Source organism: Rhinopithecus roxellana, chromosome 4 (assembly GCF_007565055.1).
Source record: "Rhinopithecus roxellana isolate Shanxi Qingling chromosome 4, ASM756505v1, whole genome shotgun sequence".
NCBI lineage: Eukaryota > Metazoa > Chordata > Mammalia > Primates > Cercopithecidae > Rhinopithecus > Rhinopithecus roxellana.
In genome coordinates, this window is record NC_044552.1 from 23,934,575 (window position 1) to 23,957,683 (window position 23,109).

At 49.5% G+C, this 23,109-nt stretch overlaps 1 protein-coding gene across 3 annotated transcripts; it reads right to left on the reverse strand.

Annotated features, from left to right (window-relative positions):
* Positions 1-11: 11 nt before the first annotated feature.
* Positions 12-20,447, reverse strand: DHX16 (DEAH-box helicase 16). 3 transcript variants are annotated; one of them, XM_030928485.1, is made up of 21 exons: positions 19,988-20,105; positions 19,813-19,868; positions 18,315-18,562; positions 18,069-18,231; positions 17,675-17,731; positions 12,442-12,696; positions 12,032-12,235; positions 11,762-11,953; positions 9,877-9,987; positions 9,592-9,707; positions 7,265-7,475; positions 6,969-7,067; positions 6,705-6,857; positions 3,878-4,018; positions 3,523-3,685; positions 3,317-3,435; positions 3,124-3,191; positions 2,361-2,523; positions 2,101-2,262; positions 1,631-1,804; positions 12-257 (listed from the first exon to the last, which is right to left on the reverse strand). In XM_030928485.1, exons 5-21 carry the CDS (start codon positions 17,699-17,701, stop codon positions 129-131), a joined length of 2,487 nt encoding a protein of 828 aa, XP_030784345.1. In that variant the 5' UTR covers positions 17,702-17,731; positions 18,069-18,231; positions 18,315-18,562; positions 19,813-19,868; positions 19,988-20,105; the 3' UTR covers positions 12-128. The 3 variants fall into 3 exon arrangements, with proteins under 3 accessions (XP_030784345.1, XP_010366510.2, XP_030784344.1); XM_030928484.1 differs by lacking the exon at positions 19,813-19,868 and adding an exon at positions 779-869 and having other exon boundaries at positions 129-257; positions 19,988-20,447; XM_010368208.2 differs by lacking the exon at positions 19,813-19,868 and having other exon boundaries at positions 19,988-20,447.
* Between the last annotated feature and the right edge of the window lie 2,662 nt (positions 20,448-23,109).

Here is a 23,109-nt window from a genome sequence, read left to right on the forward strand (position 1 = left end):
ATATCACTTTCTCTAGATCCCAAATATTCCCACAAGTTTTATTCCAAAAATAATTTTATTTAATAGGTATTAAATAATGTATAGAAGGAAAAGGAGCTGGTGTCACAGGTTCTGTTTACGTCCTTCTCTTACCCTAGCTCTTCTCGTGTTTTGCCTATTTTTTTGGGCATTTTCTTAGCATGGGGATCTTCTAGCTCCTTGGCCTTATAATAATGGGGAGCCACCTCCAGAAGCCAGCTGCTCTCAATCTCCAGTACCTAGGAGGAGAGAGAAAAGATCAATGGAGTTCCCTTCTTTCCAACATAGATCTTTTGTTGTTATTATTTTTTTCTTAAATTGAAACAGGGTCTTGCTCTGTTGCCCGGGCATGGCTCACTGCAGCCTCGACCTCCCAGGCTCAAAGCAGTCCTTCTGCCTCAGCCTCCCAAGTAGCTGAGGCTACAGGCACACATCACAGTGCTCCATTAATTTTTTGTATAGATGGGGTCTCAGTATGTTGCCTGGGCTGATCTTGGCCTCCCAAAGTGCTGGGATCCTGCCTTGGCCTCCTAAAGTGCTAGGATGGTTTACAAGAATGAGCCACTATGCCCAGCCCCAACCTAGATCCTTATGTGTGTGGTCAAAAGTTATCTTTCCTCTTTGCAGGGCTAGGGGTAAAGGTGCCTGGCTCTATTATTATATATCCAAAGGGCAGATACACCTCTATATGTTATTCAAGATACCAAATAAACTATTCCTAAGAAAAGTCTAGAACAACATGCCAGGCGTGGTGACTTGCCTGTAATCCCAACACTTTGGGAGACTGAGGCGGGTGGATCATGAGGTCAGGAGTTCGAGATCAACCGGGCCAACATGGTGAAACCCTGTCTCTATTAGAAAGACAAAAATTAGCTGGGCGTGGTGGTGGGCACCTGTAATCCCAGCTACACTGGAGGCTGAGGCAGGGGAATCGCTTGAAACTGGAAGGCAGAGGTTGCATGAGCTGAGACTGTGCCACTGCACTCCAGTGTAGGCTACTAGAGTGCAAAACTTGTCCCAAAAAAAAAAAAAGAAAAGCCTAGAACATAGACTAAGTACACTCTGAGACAAGAGACACTCTGCTTTGTTCATTATGGCCCCAGCACCTATATAGTAGCCATTCAAATATGTATTGAATAAATGTCTAGTTCTCAGATCTTGGAAGATGCTGACACCTGTTAGAAAGGATGTCTTTGGGCTGGGCACAGTGGCTTACAACTGTAATCCCTGCACTTCGGGAGGCCGAGGCACGCATTTAAGACCAGCCTGGCCAACATGGTGCAACCTCATCTCTACTAAAAATAACAAAAATTAGGCGTTGAGGTTTGCGCCTGTAATCTCAGCTACTTGGAAGGCTGAGGCATGAGAATATCTTGAACCCGGGAGGCAGAGGTTGCAGTGAGGCTAGATTGCGCCACTGCACTCCAGCCTGGGCAACAGAGCGAGACTCAGTCTCAAAAACAAAAACAAAAAACAAAGGATGTCTTTCTATTTTACCCTACCTTCCTCTTTCTGTTCCAGTCCCAGCAACTTGAACCTGGGTTCTTAGCTTGTCAGGATACCATCTCTCTACATAGTCTCCACGTGTGTGGGCACAGGATGTTCTCCTCACCTGTCTCATGAACTCTTTGGTGGTCAAGACAAGTTCGTGGTAGAGCAGCCAGCGTGGCTGTTGCTCAAAGAGGGAGGAGTTGGGATGAATGAAGACCGTCTGCTGCTGTTTTACTGTGCGGTAGCCGCTCCGAGTCAACCGTGCCGTGTGGTAAAAGTACCCAGCAGTGATGGCCTAAGGAGCAGGCAGGAAAGAAAATCAATGGAAAAGGCAGACATCTAGGGACCCTAAGAGCTCACTACCTTTTTAATTCAAGCTTCAGGAAAATTAGAGAGGTAAGGAATGCATGAAGAACTTCCCAGGAATGAACCTTCAGCGGTCTGGGGAAGAAAGGGCCCTGGGAGGACACCGTCATACACCAGGGGAAGAAGGCGTGCTCTCAGGCTGGAGGAACTGCTGCATGCCCCCAGAGAAGCTTGCTCCTGGGAAGGTACTGGGGGTGGAGAGCAGGAGGCTGAAGAAATGCTGACCTTGCGTACACGGATATAGTCCCCCTGGCAGGAACTAAGACCAACTTCCACACGTTCCAAGAGCCCTTCCAGCTGTTCCCGCACATCCCGGGCTCGGCGCATTGATCTGAACTGTACAAAGTTCTCATAGCACCACTGGGAAGAGTAACCACTCTCAGCCCACTGGGAAAAGGGTTAAAAAGAAAGGAGAGATAGTTAAGTATACAGCAGGACTAAAGTCCCCCGGTGTCTCTCATTCCCACTCACCCAAGCCCAGTGACCTGTGTGTAAACGTTTAGCAGAACCAGGTGGTCACCACCAGGGAGAAAGAAGTTGACACGGGCATTGTCAGCATGGACGACCTTGTCCTTTGGTCGGTAGAAGATGGAGTTGTTGACAGAGAGCATGGCAGCCACTGTCAGGATCTCCTCTGAACAGCTGTACCTGGGACAGAAAGGGGAAAGCATGAGTTCAAAGCAAGACACATAGGAACGGATATGGGGGAGTGGGGAGTGATCACTGTGTGATGGATGTTTCCTCATGTGGAAAAGGCTGGTTGGCCTAATGGCTACAAAGCAGCCAGCAGACAGATTCTGGCAGCAGCCTGGGGGTCAAGGAGGTAGGGACCATAGATGAAACACAGTCACAAAGGAGGGACATCCATGGAGGCAGGAGCAGGAAACACTGGGGACTTCTGAGGCTTCTGCAGAAAGTGTGCATTCACTATGTGCATTTGGAAAAGATCTCTGACAGCAGAGGAATGGCATTTAAAGGTCGTCCCTCCACAGCTACATTAAATGTTTTAGTTTGAAACCTTAGGAACGAGTAAGTTCCTCAAGGGGCCAGGCACAGTGGAATCAAGGATAGGACCAAGTGTCTTACCCTTGTTGGCCTCAAAAGAGGGCAATCAGAGGTATCTAATACTTTACTATGTGTTAAAGGATAATACGATGAAGAGAAAAAGACAGACAAAGAGGATGCCAGAGACAAGAGGAGGCCTGGCCAGTATGTGTGCTGGGGGACCAGGTGGAGGGGAGGGCTTACTTCTCAGAGGCTAAGATCATTTTGGACAGCATGGGGTCCACCGGCAGCTCTGCCATCTTTCGACCAGACTAAGGAGAGGAGAGAGAGAGTTGAGCCCAGTCCTCCCTCGGGTTTCCCACTACTACTACAGGTGTCCCTAGAGCCATCCTGACCCCTATCATCCTGCCCCAAGCCATGCTGCCTCCCAACTCACCGTAGTGAGCTCCCCAAGGTGGTTGAGGGCTCCCAGAGCATACAGCTGCTCCAAAGCCAGCAGCAGTGTCTCATATGGTGGAGCATCCAGGAAATCAAAGTGCATTAGGTCATGGATCCCTAGAGAGAGGTGTGACAGATGGAACACAGTCCCTTCAAAGGACAGTGACTCCAGCCCCTCCCTCCTCTCTCAGGTAGCCCAATCACCTAAGCTCTTGAGCAGCAACACGACATTGCCCAAGCTGGTCCTCTGGATCTCAGGCACTGTGGTTTCCTCAAGCTCGTGCTGATAGGCCCAGGCGGTATACAGGCGGAAGCACTTCCCTGCAGCCACTCGACCTGCCCTGCCAGCTCGCTGATTGGCTGAGGCCTGGAAAGAAAGGAGAGCAGGCTGGCTGACAAGTTGGTCAGGGAAAAGAGAAAAGGCAGTATTTACACAAGAAATCTGGAAGGATGCAAACTGCTCATCCCCGTTCCCTAGGAAGCCCCCACTCTGCTTCTGAGTTGGACCTTCTCTGTGGGCCAACTCCACCTCCCCACCCCCATGCATTCCCAGGCTGACCTTGCTGCAGGGTGTGACAGTGAGCGATTCCATGCCTGTGCGGGGGTTGTAGCTCTTCTGCTTACAGAACCCTGGATCCAGCACATAAATGATGCCCTCGATGGTGAGTGATGTCTCAGCAATGTTCGTTGCCACAACCACCTGAGTGAGAGGATATGGGGTCATCCAGTGACCCCACCTACCTAGTTACCCAGAAAAAGTAATCTTGGAAAGTTAGGAGTAGTGAAGCAATTGCAGGTAAGGGGCAGGAGCTAAAGGAATTAGTATTCAAGGTCAGGAGCAGGAGACAAGTCCAAAAGACAGGGGAGAGGGAAGTGGGGGCTGGGAGATAGCAGGGCCATAGGAGGAAAGGAAATGGAGAAGAGGATTTAGGGGTTTTTTTTGGGGGGGTTGGGAAATGGGGGTGTTCAAGTTCCTGCCCCATCTTCCCCAACACCGCTTTCATCTTCACACAACACTTCCTGTAAGAGCCTCCTAACACGTCTCCCTGCTTCTGCTCCTACCCTCTGTTACATGGCATCCAGGACAGTCCTTTTAAAATACAAACCTGTCACATCACTCCCCATCCTTCAGTGGCTTCTTATCCTACTCTAGAATTTAATCCAAGCCCCTTAAAAGCCTGGATCACCTACCCCGGCTGCCTTTCTGACCTCATCTGCTAGCACTCCACCACCTCCCTCACTCCTCTCGCACACTGCTTTGCTCTGCCCACATAAGTGCACTCCTAACTGGATTATTTGCATCAGCTGTTCCCTCTGTCTGGCACGCTCTTCTCACAGGTATCAGCCTGGCTCCCTCCCTCACCTGGTTTGGGTCTCTGTTCCACTTTCCCCTTACTGAAGAGGCCCTCACTACACCTCAAGAAAAATACCTTCATGCCAGTCCTCACTCCCACCCCTCAGAGTCAAGTTCCATCCTGCTATGCTACCTTGTATCTCTTCATAGCACTGGCCACAAATTGACATTATGTATTTATGCATCCACTGTTTCCCCAATAGACCACAAGTGCAAGTTTATTAGGCTAGGGACTTTTGTTTTGTTCATCACTGTATCATCAACCCCTGTGTACCTGACCTGACACACAGAAGGAACTCATTAAATATTTGTTGAATGAAAGTTAAATCTCTGCTCAAAATCCTTTGATTGCTACTCAGCTGTCTAAAGTCCAAACTTCGCTGGGCACAGTGGCTCATGCCTGTAACCCGGCACTTTGGGAGGCCAAGGCAGGTGGATCACTCGAAGCCAGGAGTTCAAGACCAGCCTGGCCAACATGGCAAAACCCCGTCTCTACTAAAAATTAGCTGGGTGTTGGCCGCGCACGGTGGCTCATGCCTATAATCCCAGCACTTTGGGAGGCCAAGGTGGGTGGATCACCAGAGGTCAGGCGTTCAAGACCAACCTGGCCAAAATAGCGAAACCTCATCTCTACTAAAAATACAAAAAATTAGCTGGGCGTGGTTGAGGACGCCCATAATCCCAGCTGCTAGGGGGGCTGAGGCAGGAGAATCGCTTGAACCTGAGAGGCAGAGGTTGCAGTGAGCAGAGTTGGCGCCACTGCACTCCAGCCTGGGCAAGAGTGAGACTCCATCTCAAAAAAAAAAAAAAAAAAAATTTAGCTTGGTGTGGTGGTACACACCTGTAATCCCAGCTACTTGGGAGGCTGAGGCACAAGAATCACTTGAGCCTGGGAGGCGGAGGCTGCAGTGAGCTGAGATCTTGCCACTGCACTTCAGCCTAGGTGACAGAGCAAGACTGTCTCAAAAAAGAAAAATAAATAAAGTCCAAACTCTCCTGTCATCAAAGGCTCTCTCTAATCTTAGCCTCAAATTGTTTTCAGCCTTGTCTCCTACTCCTTCACCATATGAACCTCCCACTAAGCCTACTAGCTCACACTGACCTCAAACACACTTTGGGCCTTCCTCTGATAACTTCTCAGCCATTTCTCTTTTTTGAGATGGAGTCTTGCACAGTCACCAGGCTGGAGTGCAGTAGGGCAATCTCAGCTCACTGCAACCTCCTCCTCCTGGGTTCAAGCGATTCTCATGACTCAGTCTCCTGAACAGCTGGGATTATAGGCGCACGCCACCACGCCCGGCTGATTTTTGTATTTTCAGTCGAGGCAGGGTTTCACCATGTTAACAAGCCCAGTTTTAAACTACTGACCTCAATGATCCATCCACCTCGGCCTCTGAAAGTCCTGGGACTACAGGCGTGAGCCACCGTGCCTGACCTCAGCCTTTTCTCTTTTTTTTGAGATGGAGTCTCACTCTGTCGCCCAGGCTGGAGTGCAGTGACGTGATCTCAGCTCACTGCAAGCTCCACCTCCTGGGTTCATGCCATTCTCCTGCCTCAGCTTCCCGAGTAACTGAGACTACAGGCGACCGCCACAATGCCCAGCTAATTTTTTATTTTATTTTTTTAGTAGAGACAGGGTTTCACCGTGTTAGCCAGGATGGTCTTGATCTCCTGACCTTGTGATCCACCCGCCTCGGCCTCCCAAAGTGCTGGGATTATAGGCGTGAGCCACCGCGCCTGGCCGACCTCAGCCATTTCTCTTAAAGGTCCATATCAAATCCCACCTTCTGGCACATCAAGGACTTCCCTTCTCCACTGAATCTACTGTGCTTACTTTCCAGATCACATAATTGGCTCTCTCTTGGTTCACACCATATTTCTCCTCCCTTCAGTCCCAGGGACAAAGGACTGACTGCTCCTCAGCTGTGTGCAGCAGTGCCCAGGGCTCACCTTGCATGGGGCAGACACACAGCTTTTTCACTACTAGTTGTGGGAAGCATAGGGGTGAAGAGTGTGGGTTTCTCCAACTGACCTTTCGTGCCCCAGGTGGCGTGGGCTGGAAGATACGGGCCTGCATGTCAGAGGGCAGGTTGGCATAAATGGGCAGCACCAGGAGCTCCCGGATTTTGGAGCCCAGGCGGCGGCAGCGATCCTGGAGCATCTCACAGGCAGCCTCAATCTCCTCCTGGATAGAGGGTGGGGAGAGCAGCAGGGATCCCAGAGTCACAGAAGGCCAACATGCCGGCCCCGTCTACCCCTGGGATACATCATCCCCTCTCCCAACCATGTCAGGCACCTGTCCTGTCAGGAACACCAGGATATCCCCAGGGGGCTGGGTCACGTGGATCTGCAACACAGATACAACACAAGCTTCCAAGTAGTCGGCCTCTGGAGCCTGGAGAACAGAAAGAGATGGGGTCACAGGAGGACCACCTGCTTAGGCAAACCTTTCCTCTCCTCCCAGTTCAACATATACTTTATCCTAGTTCCCCTTTGGACCTTCCACTCCATCTTTCCCTCCTTGGGATAACCTTCTCCAAAGGCCTCAGCTTTTCTGCCACAGACTTAAGCCCATCCTCCCTGAGGTAGCACCTTGGTGTAGAAGATGTCCACAGGAAACCTGCGTCCAGGGATTCGAAACACAGGGGCGTCATCAAAGAAGGTGGAGAAACGGGCAGTGTCCAGTGTGGCTGAAGCCACCAGGACCTTGAGCTCAGGTCGGAAGCGAGCAACATCCTTGATCAATCCAAAGAGAATGTCTGTGTGTAGGGTCCGTTCATGTGCCTCATCCACCATCACCACACTGGGGAGGGAAGAGGCAGCAATGAGGGAGGAGCGCTGGGCAATGCAGTATCAGACACCAGGGTTCCCTGGATGAGAGGGGAGTAACGGACACAAAGAGCTCAAGAATGACTGTTGACGGAGGGGACTCTAAGGAGAACTCAGCCATCCCAGTTATGTAAGACCAACAGAAAGTCAGAGGCGGCCAGGGACCCATGATCTGCAACCTATCCCAGCCTCAGCAGACAATAGAAGCCAAGATGTAGAGGCTGCACTGAGGCCAGGACAAGTTAGACATACTCTCTAGTTCAGTCAAGAGTCTGCTTAGACTCAGCAGCTGCTCTTACAAGAAAAAGTTGAAGGATATGCTTTACGCTGGGCACGGTGGCTCACACCTGTAATCCCAGCACTTTGGGAGGCCAAGGCAGGCAGATCACGAGGTCAGGAGTTTGAGACCAGCCTGGCCAATATGGCGAAACCCTGTCTCTTCTAAAAATGCAAAAAAAATGAGCCAGGTGTGGTGGCGCGCACCTGTAGTCCCAGCTACTCGGGAGGCTGAGGCAGGAGAATCGCTTGAACCCGGGAGGCAGAGGTTGCAGTGAGCCAAGACTGAGCCACTGCACTCCAGCCTGGGTGACAGACAGAGACTCCGTCTAAAAAAGAGGCCAGGTGCGGTGGTTCACGCCTGTATTCCCAGCACTTTGGGAGGCCGAGAAGGGTGGATCACGAGGTCAGGATATTGAGACCATCCTGGCCAACATGGTGAAACCCTGTCTCTACTTAAAAAAAAAAAAAAAAAAAAAAATTAGCCGGGCGTGGTGGCAAGCGCCTGTAGTCCCAGCTACTTGGGAGGCTGAAGCAGGAGAATGGCATGAACCTGGGAGGCGGAGCTTGCAGTGAGCTGAGATTGCACCACTGCACTCCAGTCTGGGTGACAGAGCAAGACCTGCCAAGAAGGATTCTTCTTTTGCAGAGAGGAGCAAGTTAAGCCTTTCTACTCCAACTCTCAGAGGACTCTGCATGCTCCCTGGTTTCCTCCTAACTCAGTTATGTGCATGACACCTTCTTTCTCTTTGCTTTATTTTTTGGCTTTTCTGGGTGGCAGCCAAGTCCCAGGAACTCATCCTCATCTTCCCCTACCCACCTCTCTGACCTCAACTCTTTGTCCCTAACCCTAACTGTGATGGTGAAGTCCCCAGTTATTCCACAAAGCAGGCTGGCTCAATGGGCAAAAATATCTGCATCAGGCCCTCTTGCACTGGCTGGCTCTCCATGGGTTCTCAGAGATTTTTTGCAAGTGATATGAAGGATAAAATCCTATCTGTCCAATTGCTCCACTGTGATCTTCCAGGGCCAGAAATTCACAGCCTCTGAAGAGTCAAAAGGGCACATATTGTTCAGCTGGCCTGACCCCAACCCCATCACATTCATGAATCCCTTTCCCCCTCAACACACGTTCAAGCAACCTCTGCTTGGCCATTTCCAGCACTAAGAGCTCATTATTCACAGACCAAGCTACCCAAGACTTGTGTGGAGGGCCAAGATCCAGAGTCCAACAACTCTGACAGGCCCTGCAATCTCCAACACTCTGAGGGTTACTCAGCCATCGGTACTGAGTTGGAATCTGTCTCCCTGTAACCTCCTCATGGCTCCTAGCTATATCCTGTAGGGTTACATAAACCAAGTCTCATCCTTCTTTCCGTGTAACAGCCTTCACATATTTAGAGGGAACCAGGATGCCTCTCCTGTTTCTCCCTCTGAGCTGAGCATTCCAAGTGTTTTCAAATGGTCTTCACATGGCATTTCAAGCCTCCACAGCAATGCTATGCTATCCTGGTTGTTTTCTAAACCCTGGAGATGAATGGGGAAAGAAGAAGAGGCTTTCTCTACAATCTCTTCTATCCTCCAGCCCCATCTCCGTGGTACCTGGAGGTCAGTTCAAGGACCGTTTGAATCATAACAATTTAAGAACTGGTGGATTAATCAGAAGACAATGGCTGAATTGGCTGGGTGGCAAGAAATGAGAGAAAAGCCAGAGATTAGAGATCCAGGAAAGAACTGAGTGGGAGGGAGGCGGCAGCACACGGGGAAGAGAGTGTGGGCAGCTCTCTCATGGGAGATGAGGGCCCTGTATGTACCTGTAACTCGCAAGGTCAGGCTCAGAGAGGAACTCCCGGAGAAGCATCCCATCTGTCATGTAGCGGAGGACAGTTCGCTCAGATGTGCAGTCCTCAAAGCGGATGCTGTAGCCAACCTGGTCAAGGGGAACCATTAGCAACCAAGTGTTGGATGGTGTGCCCTGAAAGGAACTTGGGGAAAGGTGAAGTGGGGCAGCACCAAGACTTCTGCTGTAGGGACCTGAGGGCAGTATAGACTGAGTCACAGACCCCAGTCTCTACCCCTCAGTTCCCTAGAAATCTCACCTCATTCCCAAGCTTCACACCCATCTCCCGGGCCACTCGGGCGGCTACACTCATGGCGGCCACTCTCCGGGGTTGGGTGCAGGCAATCTTCATACCCTTCTTTGTATAACCCTGAATGACAAGGAAGAAAGAAGAGGTTTACCCTTTGCTAAATATGCCCCCTGGGACTAGGTACAATTCAGAGAAAGAAGTTGTAAAAGCCAGACAGGAGAAAAGGAGGAAAAGAAGGGCAAATAGATAGGATGACAGACCTAGGGCCCTCAAAGGGGGTCCTCACCTAGCTCTGGGTAATTAAGTTCATGGCTCTGCTAGACTTGAGCTGGAAAAGAACAGATTAGCTGAGGCAGTCAGCTAAGGTAAAAAGCAGGAAGGCTGGACACAGTGGCTCACGCCTATAATCCTAGAACTTTGGGAGGCTGAGGTGGGAGGATTGCTTGAGCTCTGGAGTTCAAGACCAGCCTGGGTAACATAGTGTGACTTAAAAATTAAAAATTTTGGCCAGGCACAGTGGCTCACGCCTGCAATCCCAGCACTTTGGGAGGCCGAGCCAGGCGGATCTCCCGAGGTTGAGAGTTTGAGACAAGCCTGGCCAAAATGGTGAAACCCTTTCTTTACTAAAAATACAAAAAAGTAGCCGGGCATGGTGGTGCATGGCTGTAATTCCAGCTACTTGGGAGGCTGAGGCAGGAGAATCGCTTGAACCTGGGAGGCAGAAGTCGCAGTAAGCCAAGATCATGCCACCGCACTCCAGCCTAGACAAAAGGGCAAGAGTCTGTCTCAAAATAAAAAAAAAAAAAATTTCAGGCCAGGTGCAGTGGCTAACACCTGTAATTCTAGCACTTTGGGAGGCCAAGGTGGGCAGATCACGAGGTCAGGAGATTGAGACCATCCTGGCCAACATGGTGAAACACCCTACCTACTAAAAATTAACTGGGTGTACAAAAATTAATACAAAAATTAGCTGGGTATAGTGGTACGCACCTGTAGTCCCAGCTACTCGGGAGGCTGAGGCAGGAGAATCACTTGAACCTAGGAAGCGGAGGTTGCAGTGAGTCAAGATCGCACCACTGCACTCCAGCCTGGCGACAGAGCGAGACTCCACCTCAAAAAAACAAAAAATTTTTAATATGGGCATGGTGGTGTGCACCTCCCAGATAGGAGGCTGAGGTGGGAGGATCTCTTGAGCCCAGGAGTTCCAGCTTGCAGTGAGTCATGATGGTGCCACATCACTCCAGCTTGGGCATCAGAGCAAGAGCCTCCAAAATAGGGCAGGGGCCAGGCACAGTGGCTCATGCCTGTAATCCCAGCACTTTGGGAGGTTGAGGCGACTGGATCACTTGAGGTCAGGAGTTCGAGACCAGCCTGGCCAACATGGTGAAATCCCATTTCTACTAAAAAATAAGCCAGGTGTGGTGGCACATGCCTGTAATTCCAGCTACTCTGAAGACTGAGGCAGGAGAATTGCTTGAACCCAGGAGTAAGAGGTTGCAGTGAGCCGAGATTGCGCCACTGCACTCCAGCCTGGGTGACACAGCAAGACTCCCATCTCCAAAAAAAAAAAAAAAAAAAACAACTATCAAAAAGACAAGAAAATAGTCCTTTAACTTCTTGTTTTTTGGCCAGGCTGGAGTACAGGGAGGTCCACATTTACACACATGTCCCACTCCACCTATCCACCTACCCATCCTTCTAACCTGAATGAAATGAATGCAGGAAGTGAGAACAGAAATGTGAAAAGGGTATGGTCTTTATTCTCAAGAATTTCACAATTTAGTGGAAAAGATGGGTAAGTGACTACTAAAAATGCAATGTAAAAGGAGCTCTGACAGGAATGAGGACATTAATGCCAGGTGCCCTGGCAAGCTGAAGGGTGAGATGACTGTACCTCCTCAAACAGATACTGCGGGATCTGGGTGGTCTTCCCTGAGCCTGTCTCGCCTTCAATGATGAGGACTTGGTGATTTGCAATAGCAGCCAGGAGCTCCTCTCGAAATGGGAACACCGGGAGGCTGCGGCGGACGGCCTGGATGGACTCTTTCTGCTGGGCCTGAGTTGAGGTGGGTGGAGCTGATGGCTCCTAAGGAAAGAGGAGGAGATGTGAGCTAAATAGCTCGCTTCGGGTCCTCCTCAGAATATCTCCCAGCTCTCCTCTTACCTCATCACCTTGGAGCTGAGTGGCCCGGACAAACTCAATGGTCTCCTCCTCCTCCAGCACCAGTTGATACTTGGGCTCCTGAGAGGCAGCATCTCGGGCCCCAAACTTCAGGGATGCTGCCCCAAGCCGCGCCTCCTCCCAGCGCCGCTGCTCCTCCCCAGGGGCTCCTGATTCCTCCTCCACTAGATCCACAGCTCGGGCTGGCTACAGAGAGCAGGGATATGTGAAGACTCGAAAACAGAGGATGTCCTCTCTGCCCACCCCCCTCCTCCCATAACTACCCCCGCCCACTGCCCACTGGGAAAGGCAAGGCAAGAAAGGGGCTGACCCAGGGGTTGCCCAATCCCCTGAAGCCTTCCCCACAATTTGTCTTGGGGACCAAGGCTGAAGCAGATGCCGCTTCGCCTCACCTGTCCTCGGGTTTCCTTGGGCATGTGGTAGCGATTGGTGGCCTCTAGCTTCTCCTGCTCCCCAGCTGCCCGGTACTCCCGGGCGAGATCCCGCACTCGCCGCTTATATTTGAGCTCCTGCCGCTCATGCCGGCTCAGCTGGACGTCCCCAAAAAGAAACTCCTCATCAGCCAGCTCCGCCTCCAGGTCCTCAAGCTTCTCTCGCTCCCGCTTAGCCAGGTACTCTCGGCGAGATTTCTTCCGCAGCTCAGGGACCTGAGTTGGGAAAGGACAGTCGAATCCTCATCTTGCTGGAGCAGCAACCCCTTTCTCTACCAATCCCTAAAAAGGAAAAATTCCCTGACAGGTGGGCATGAGAACCTAAGGATGCACCCTCTACCTTCCCTCTGCAATGCACAACCAAAACAATGACATACTCAAATCTGGGCCCCTTTGGATGCTACATACTGATGCCACACCCTACGTTCCTGCAGCAGAATCCAGCTGGAAAGTCCTCTTGGGCAGCATTGTCATCTTTGTTAAAATAGACACATTACGGAAATGTCTGCATAGCTTTATTTTACTCTTGCCATTTTATTCGAATTAGTGGAAAGGGGGAAAATAAAAGGCTAATCCAGTATTTAGAAGCACAGGACTCAAACCGAAAACAATTCAGACAAAGATAGAAACCAGTGGGGGTGCCAACAGGAGGCAATCTTCAGCCCCAGTTAGATGTTCCTTGGTCTTAAACTGTACGACTGTAGTTTGAGGAAGAGAGAAAAAGTGATTATAAAAAGGTAGGACTACAGCATCAGAGTGTTTCTGTAAGGCAAATGTAATCAGGGATGTTTGGCTCTCTGGTACTAACCTCTCTTCACCATGCTATGTGTCACTTAGTTTCTACACATTTACCTTTGATACAAACTTTTCAGGACACATTATGGATGACAGCAGAAAACTGGCAATATCTGTAAGGCCCCTTCCTGCCAGGAGTCCTCCCACTATGACATCATCATCTTCCCTGTGATCACAACTTCCTCTAATGCAAGGTCAAAGCCCCTCTGGCAGGCGCAGTGGCTCACACCTGCAATCCCAGCACTTTGAAAGGCTGAGGCGGGTGGATCCCCTGAAGTCAGAAGTTCGAGACCAGCATGGCCAACATGGTGAAACCCCGTCTCTACTAAAAATACAAAAATTAGCCGGGCACGGTGGTGGGCACCTGTAATCCCAGCTACTTGGGAGGCAGAGGCAGGAGAATCGCTTGAACCTGGAAGGCGGAGGTTGCAGTGAGCTTACATCACGCCACTGCGCTCCAGCCTGAGCGACAAGAACAAAACTCCATGTTAAAAAAAAAAGTCCCTCTAGTGCTTTATCCTTAAGGGGCCTCGTTCTACTTAGTTGCTTGGCTTTTCTTGTTTGTTCTGTAAAGACTTAAAATGCAGTTTATGATCACGACCTAATTTAAGTACCACAGTCAAATATTCCTTCAATGGAAGAGGTAGATTTTTTTTTTTTTTTTTTTTTTTGAGACGGAGTCTAGCTCTGTTGCCCGGGCTTGGAGTGCAGTGGCCGGATCTCAGCTCACTGCAAGCTCCGCCTCCCGGGTTTACACCATTCTCCTTCCTCAGCCTCCCGAGTAGCTGGGACTACAGGCACCCGCCATCTCGCCCGGCTAGATTTTTGTATTTTTTAGTAGAGACGGGGTTTCACCGTGTTAGCCAGGATGGTCTCGATCTCCTGACCTTGTGATCTGCCCATCTCGGCCTCCCAAAGTGCTGGGATTACGGGCTTGAGCCACCGCGCCCGGCCGACTTTTTTTTTAATATGGGTAAAAAATCAGAGCAATTTGAGCATTAAAAAGAATAATGATGTGAGATTATAAAATACTGAAAAATAAAAATTCTTGAATCCAACATGACACACACAAACAAAAAACAAGGGAAAAAAAATCTGCCTCCAGTGAAATACACCAAACTCCTTACTCTAAAAGCTGGTATTTAAAAGGAAACAAACATTTACCCTGGTTTTTAAGAAGGAACTGTAGCTTGTTCCTAGTTGTTAAGGAAAAGCTCTTCTTTATAGACAAATTCTAGCCAATACATGTAACAGGAGTGACAGAATCAAAAAATCACCATTTTACAATCCCCAATAAAACAACATGTTCAGGAAAGGATTACCCGTGGCTGCTAAAAGCATTCGATGAAAGGCTGTTGGTAGAAAGGGCATCAATGCTAATAGATACACAACCGGACAGTATGTCCCCGTGATGCGACATAACATGAAGTGCGCATCACCGCCCAAGAAGGGTTCCTGCCACAACTGTTTAATCTGAATGTAGACAAGCTTTAGACCCGATTGCCGCTTTAAAGAAAGCACAGGGCAGAGAAGTACTTAACACCATAAGATAAGGATCAGACAAATCCAGAATGTAGGACACTGCAAGGTGAGACAGAGAGAGAGAGAAACAAACTTAAAATCTAATAACCAAATGCAATGCATGAACCTTGACTGCATTGTTAGGAAAAAGCAGTCATTAAAGTTATTTTGGGGGTAATGAGGGAATCTTTGATTGTACAGAGATCTTAGTCGATACATAAGAATTGCTGTTCAACTTCCTGACTGTGACAAGAGCATTCTGATTTTAGAGGACAATGTCTTTATCCTTAGCAGGTACATACTGATGTACTTAGAGATAAAATGCTATGATGTCTAAGACTCTTTTAAATGATCTGAAAAGAACATACCACATTTACAAAGACAATGTAAATACCGCCCACAGTATTAACCATTTTTCAAACTGAATAGTGTATATGAGTGTTCTTTGTTCTAGTCTTTCAACTTCCCTATGTGCTTAAATATTTTTGTAATTGTAAAAGAAAAATTACGGCTAGGCACAGTGGCTCACGCCTGTAATCCTAACACTTTGGGAGGCCGACGGGGGTGGATCACCTAAGGTCAGGAGTTTGAGATCAGACTGGCCAACATGGCGAAACCGCGTCTCTACTAAACATACAAAAATAAGCCGGGCATGCTGGTGCATGTCTGTAGTCCCCGTTACTCAGGAGGTTGAGGCAGGAGAATCACTTGAACCCGGGAGGCAGAGGTTGCAGTGAGCCGAGATCATGCCACTGCACTCCAGCCTGGGCAACAGAATGAGACTCCGTCTCAAAAAAAAAAAAAAAGAAAGAAAGAAAAAGAAAGAAAAATTAAATTCAGGCCAAAACAGTAACACCACCACCACTACAACTGCATTGAGATGTCTCAGAAGCCTAACCACAGTCAATTTCAGGAAGAGATATGAGATAAATTGGTCAGGAGAGACCTGGGAACCAGTAGGCCATTCTCAGAACTCCAAGAGTAGGCCAGGCACGCGGTGGCTCACGCCTGTAATCCTAGCACTTTGGGAAGCCAAGGCAGGTGGATCACCTGAGGTCAGGAGTTCAAGACCAGCCTGACCAACATGGAGAAACCCTGTCTCTAAAGAATTAGCCAGGCAAGATAGCTCATGCCTGTAACCCCAGCTATGCTGGAAGCTAAGGCAGGAGAATCACTTGAACCTGGGAGGCAGAGGTTGCAGTAAGCCAAGACCACACCATTGCACTCCAGCCTAGGCAACAAGTGCAAAACTCCGTCTCAAAAAAATAAATAAATAAAAGGCCAGGCGCGGTGGCTCACGCCTGTAATCCCAGCACTTTGGGAGGCCGAGGCGGTCGGATCACGAGGTCAGGAGATCAAGACCATCCTGGCTAACATGGTGAAACCCTGTCTCTACTAAAAAAACACAAAAAACATTAGCCGGGCATGGTGGCGGGCGTCTGTAGTCCTAGCTACTCGGGAGGCTGAGGCAGGAGAATGGCATGAATCCGGGATGCGGGGCTTGTAGCAAGCCAAGATCACACTACTGCACTCCAGCCTTGGGGAAAGAGAGAGACTCCATCTCAAAAAAATAAAAATAAATAAATAAATAAAATTTAAAAAGTAAAAAGGGCCAGGCGTGGTGGCTCAGGCCTGTAATCCCAACACTTTGGAAGGCCAAGGCGGGCAGATCACAAGGTCAAGAGATCAAGACCATCCTGGCCAACATGATGAAACCCCCTCTCTACTAAAAATACAAAAAACTAGCCGAGTGTGGTGGTGTGGGTCTGTAGTCCCAGCTACTTGGGAGGCTGAGGCAGGAGAGTCGCTTGATTCCTCCACCAGGGAGGCAGAGGTTACAGTGAGCTGAGATCACGCCACCACCCTCCAGCCTGGCAACAGAGACTCCACCTCAAAAATAAATAAATAAATAAAAATTAAAAATAAAACAAAACAAATAAATAAAAAGAAGGCAGGGCACGGTGGCTCACGCTTGTAATTCCAGCTCTTTGGGAGGCCAAGGTGGGTGGATCACAAGGTCAGGGGTTCGAGATCACCCCGGCCAACATGGTGAAACCTCGTCTCTACTAAAGATAAAAAAAATCAGCCAGGTGTGGTGGTGTGCTCCTATAATCCCAGCTACCCGGGAGGCAGAGGATGCAGTGAGCTGAGATCGTGTCATTGCACTCCAGCCTGGGCGACAGGACAACGTGTGCCCCTCTCCATTTCAAAAAAAAAGAAAAAAGGTAAGAAAAAAAAGGAGCTCCAAGTGTCTCAAAATTCTATTGGGGAATCTAAGTGTGACTTTACTTGACAAGACCAGGCCTTTGGAAAACAGCTTACCCTACCTAGTTTCATACCATAAAAAGTCCAGTTTATGAATTATGAGGGCTCTGCCCCTGTCCAGTGAGAAGACACAGGGAGATCACAAAGCCACATAAGGGGTGCAGGAATTAGGTGGTGGGAAGGTATTTGGAGATGGTGTGCCTAAGCTGAATGATTAGCACATTCCTGTACAGTGGGACTGCTGCCCTGCCCTTGTCCTCCAGCAACCTTCTTGACAACATTCCAGCTGCCTCACATTTCATTAGGACTCAGGAATAGGGAAAGCTCACGATTTCATTCACTAATAGAGTATATTTGATCCTAAAGTTAACAGTCAAGGAGGACTTATGGGTAGCCTCCTTCCCCCTACAACTTAAGAGGGTTCCTTCCCTCGACAATATAAGTCTGTCCTCAGCTGGCTCCTGACAACCAAGGCCCTCCTCTAGAGACCTGACCACTCCATCAGCATCCACACCGTGCTTCCTCTGTATTCTCTCTCCCTATACGTAACCACTCTATCAGAAGGTCTTCCCTTTTGTCTTCTGATCTTGGCTCCCTGGGCCCTGGGACTCACCATGGCCTTCCGGTCTTCCTCGGCCATCTTGAGGCGCTTCTGAGCCTCTTCATAAGCCTAGAAAAAAAAAAACAAGAATGGAGGGGTGTGAGGCCAAAGAGCCCCCACACTGACAGCTGCTCCTCTCTAGAATCACAAGGATCATTCAGATGTACCCTAACACAAAAAATGTCCCCTCTCAGTGAGGAATCTGTATGATTGCAGGTACAGTAGAGAGTTGCCTTAGCCACAGGATGCACAGGGCTTCTCTCACCACATCTCTCACCAGAGAGGTGAACATCTCACTAGAGAAAGCCCCTTGTCTTCCCAGAGATCACCATCTCTGCAATCACAGCCAACCTCAGATTTCACCCTGGGATCTTGGGGATTTACAGAACGTGCTGCTCCTATTCACCTTCTTGTCTGACCGCTCCAGGACATTTCGAGTCCGATCCTTGTCCCGCTGTCGAACCCTCTCAGCAAAGGCATCACGCTCCTCCAGGTCCTGAAGGCGCTCACGCTCTGTCCGTTCCCACTCATCTTCCGACTCGGGCTTCTCTGTCTGCTGTTTACTCCCCCTGCAGCCCATCCAGGGGATTAAATAAGGGCATCGAGAACACTTCAGCCTGCCCCATCGTCTCTCGCCCTGCTTCTGACTTACCCTGTTTTCTTCTTCCCTTTCTCAGAAGCCTCTTCCTCCTCTTCTTCCTCCTCTTCCTCACGCTTCTTCCTGAGGTGTTTCCGCTTTTTACGTTTCTTCTGGAGGCTGCTTCCAGCCCTACTCACAGTCTCCTCACTGCTCTCTTCACTGTCTTCCAACAACCTATAAGATTGGTTCTTCTCCAGCAGGGCTCGGGCCTCTCGCTCTGCTGCCCGCGCTGGTTTTTCTACCACTGCCTTTCGTGGTACCTGTCAGTAGAGGAGAAGATAAGGAGGTCTGAGCAACTCCTGATCTCTGCCCTCCCACTTAGCTCTAGCTCTGTTCCTAATTTAAGCAATTACTTAGTCTCCCCCTGCCCACCGAGATGGAGTCTTGGTCTGTCACCCAGAGCTGGAGTGCAATGGCGTGATCTCAGCTCACTTCAACCTCCACCTCCTAGGTTCAAGCAATTCTCCTGCCTCAGCCTCCCAAGTAGCTGGGATTACAGGCACCTGTCACCATGCTCGACTAATTTCTGTATTTTTAGTAGAGATGAGGATTCACCATGTTGGCCAGGCTGGTCTCGAACTCCTGACCTCATGATCCAGTTGCCTGGGCCTCCCGAAGTGCTGGGATTACAGGCGTGAGCCACTGCACCCGGGCAAAATTACTTAGTTTTAAACCAGCTAACCAGCCTTCATTCTTTCTTCCTCATGGCTTCACCCCATGTTTATCATCCTGAATGGGGCCCACAGCTTTTTGGTTTTTTTTTTTACAGACAGGGTTTCACTCTGTCCCTCTTGGGCTCAAGTGATCCTCCCACCTCAGGCTCCTAAGTAGCTGGAAACACAGGTGCACACTACAACGCCCAATTAATTTTTAAATTTTTTGTAGGGCGGTTTCACCATGTTGCCCAGGCTGGTCTTGAACTCCTGGGCTCAAGTGATCCTCCTGCCTCAGCCTTCTGGGGTGCTGGGATTACAGGTGTGAGCCACTGCACCCGGCCCCCTCTGTTAATTAAACGGCTGAAAGGAAGTTCAGAAGCTGAGGGGGGCCGGGCAAGTTGGCTCACGCCTGTAATCCCAGCACTCTGGGGTGCTGAGAGAGGACTGCTTGAGCTGAGGAGTTAAGAGACCAGCCTGCGCAACACACCAAGGCCTCGTCTCTAAAAAAATATAAAAATAAAAGATATTAGCCGGGGGTGGTGGCGCACGCCCGTACTCCCAGCTACTGGGGAAGATGAGGTGGGAGGGTTGCTTCAGCCAGGGAGGTCGACGCTGTAGTGAGCCGTGATCTTACGACCGCACTCCAGCCTGGGCGACAGGGAAAGCGAGGCTATGTCTCTCCAAAAAAAAAAAAAAAGAAAGAAAAGAAAAGAAAAGAAATAAATAAATAAATAAAAAGAAAGAAATGCAGAAACTAAGATCCCTACTGAATCGCAATCTGCATTTTAACGAGGGCCCTGGATGCATGTTAAGAGTTCGAGAAACACCGTTCTATTGCGCTTAACCCGACACACCTAAGCCCTCCTCAATCTTCTCCACTGAGCTGGGCGTCCAGCAGCTAGCACAGTACCTAGGCGATAACAGACAAAGAATAAGTGCTTGTGAACTGAGCTTTCTTAACTCCTCGATGGACCGTTAGGCCAGCCTCACCCGGACAAATCACAGGACCCCTCCCCACCCTGCCGACACCTTGTTCCAGAGTCTCAGGGCGAAGTCCCGGGCCGGCCCACTGAGATCCAAGGTATCAGTGTCTCGTAGGCGCTGCACGAACTCCTCGGCCGACGTGCAGCGCTGTGCAGTACCGATCAGGAACTGGGCGACGTGCCGCTCGCTCAGCCCCAACACCGAGTGCAGCTCGTCCTGAACCCAGCGCTCCAGCCCCGCCGGCGTCGCCATGGCGACCCACGCTCCCTGCTCCCGGCCCTGAAGCGTCGAGCGGACGCGCTCACTTCTGGGCCGGTCGGAGGCCTGGAGCCCTCGGCTGGAGCCTCAGCTTCGCAAGGCAGCTACTTTGGGACCTCTAGGATCAATTTCCGACATCCCAAAGCCGTCTTCCGGTACCGCAGAGCCCGGAAGGGGCTGCACTTTTTCGGCCTCTAAGCACTACGGTGGCCGAGCGAGTTCAAACTTCGCGGAACCATACCTGAAAGTTCGGAATAATTCTTTTTTCTTCATTTCCGCCTCTATCCAGTTTCTCTGACGCCCCCTGATGGTCAGTCCGTGAGTGCTTCGCTAACGCATTCATTCAACAAGTGAAATCAATTTAATGGACTCCTAATGTGTGCTCATTGCTTTCCGTCGCTGGAATCTAGCAGAGGACAAATCAAAAGTTCCTTACCGAATTTACATTTTGCGGTGGGGGAGGGACATAATAAATAGGATATATGAAATAAATAAATAAAAAGGATACATAATAAATAAACTATGAAAGTTTTATAGAGCCCAAAACTATATAAAGTAAGGGACGACCGAAATTCTATTTCAGATTGGAAGATCGGGTCCATGCTCATAAAACATATTAGCCGTGTTGGCCAGGCGCGGTGGCTCACGCCTGTAATCCCAGCACTTTGGGAGGCCAAAGCGGGCAGATCGCCTGAGGTCAGGAGTTCGAGACCAGCCTGGCCAAGATGGTTAAACCCTGTCTCTACTAAAAATATAAAAATTAGCCGGGTGTGGTGGCTGCGCCTGTAGTCCCAGGCACTCGGGAGGCTGAGGCAGGAGAATCGTTTGTACCTGAGAAGCGGAGTTCGCAGTGAACCGAGATCCCAACACTGCACTTTCAAACAAACAAAAAAGTGACCTTTGCTAGGACTGGTTTGCCTGCAGCAGGAGTGAAGACAGGTCAGGCATAAGGGAAGACCTCTAGGCAGGAAGAAACTGGGGAACTGGGGAAAGTTGTTAAAGACAAAATCTCCAAACTAAGGAACAGGCAAACTGTTTTCTGCATTTTTGCTAACATCTTGAGAAAATCACTGGTGGCTGCTTATTTAAAAGTAAGCAAGGCAGTTGCAGTGGCTCTTCCTATAATCCCAGCACTTTGGGAGGCTGAGGCAGGAGGATCTCTTGAGACCAGGGGTTTGAGACCAGCCTGGGCAACATGGTGAGACCCCCCATCTCTATAAAAAATTAGCCAGGTGTGGAGGTGTGCATCTGTAGTCCCAGCTACTCTGGAGGCTGAGACAAGAGAATATTTTATTTTTTATTTTTATTTTTTTGGAGACGGAGTCTCACTCTGTTGCCCAGACTGGAGTGCAGAGGCACGATCTTGGCTCACTGCAACCTCTGCCTCCTGGGTTCAAATGATTCTCCTGCCTCAGCCTCTGGAGTAGCTGGGATTACAGGCACAATAGGCACGTGCCATCACGCCCTGCTTACTTTTGTATTTTTAGTAGAGACGGGATTTTACCATGTTGGTCAGGCTGGTCTCGAACTCCTGACCTCATGATCTGCCTGCCTCAGCCTCCCAAAGTGCTGGGATTACAGGTGTGAGCCACTGCACCGGGCCTGAGACAGGAGAATCTCTTGAGCCCAGGAGCCAGAGGTTGCAGTGAGCCGAGATCAGGCTGTCCAATCTAGGCGACAGACCAAGACTATGCCACAAACAAAAAAAAAAAAAAAAAAAAAAAAGCTGAATTTGTCACTTGATGCTCTGCTGTCTGATTTGTTTGACCCTGCATCATACTTTTATGATTAATTGCAGTTACCAGGCACTACTGTTAGGAAATGAAACATTGTTCTTATTAATAGTCACAAGTGGATCTACATCACTGACTTTTTTTTTTTTTTTTTTTTTTTTGGAGAGGGAGTCTCAGAGTCTTACTCTGTCGCCCAGGCTGGAGTACAGTGGCGTGATCTTGGCCCACTGCAACCTCCACCTCTCAGGTTCAAGCGATTCTCCTGCCTCAGCTTCCTGAGTACCTGGGACTACAGGCACGTGCCACCACATCCAGCTAATTTTTTGTATTTTAGTAGAGACGGGGTTTCACCGTGTTGCCCGGGCCGGTCTCAAACTCCTCAACTCAGGCAATCCACCCGCCTTGGCCTCCCAAAGTGTTAGGATTACAGGCGTGAGCCACCACGCCCGGCCTGACTTCTTGAATGCATTGTTTTCTGTTTCTGAGATGGACTGTGGGCACTCCTGGCATCTCAGAGCTTCCTAACTCTGTTTTCCTGGGTCACAACTGGAAACTTATTAAGACCTTTACCTAACAGGCTACTAATATAATCATTCTGTTTCCTTCCCTACCCAGACTTTCTCCAAACTGGCTGTCTTTTGACACTTGGCTCGTTCTCTTGCTAGTAAATTGAAAACCTTTGGCATATGCTTAAGATCAATTTGTCTGATACATTTTGTTTTATAGTAAAGGCGTGGGGCCTCCTCTGACCAGTCTGAGAGTAGCAACTTGTAGTGGTAGGAGGACTCTAACTATTCAATGATATCTTTCTTAGCCTGGAGAGCTAACAACTAACAAACAAAAATACCTGATGAATAAAATATTGATGTTCCACATTTGTATAAGATATTCTTTGAAATGGGAAAATCCCGATTATCAACTATATGGGCACCAAAGCCATGCATTATCAAGGTTTTTTAAACCTTTTTTTTTTGAGACGGAGTCTCGCTCTGTCGCCCAGGCTGGAGTGCAGTAGCGCGATCTCGGCTCACTGCAAGCTCCACCTCCCGGGTTTACACCATTCTCTCGCCTCAGCCTCCTGAGTAACTGGGACTACAGGTGCCTGCCACCACGCCCGGCTAACTTTTTGTATCTTTTTTGTATTTTTAGTAGAGATGGGGTTTCATCGTGTTAGCC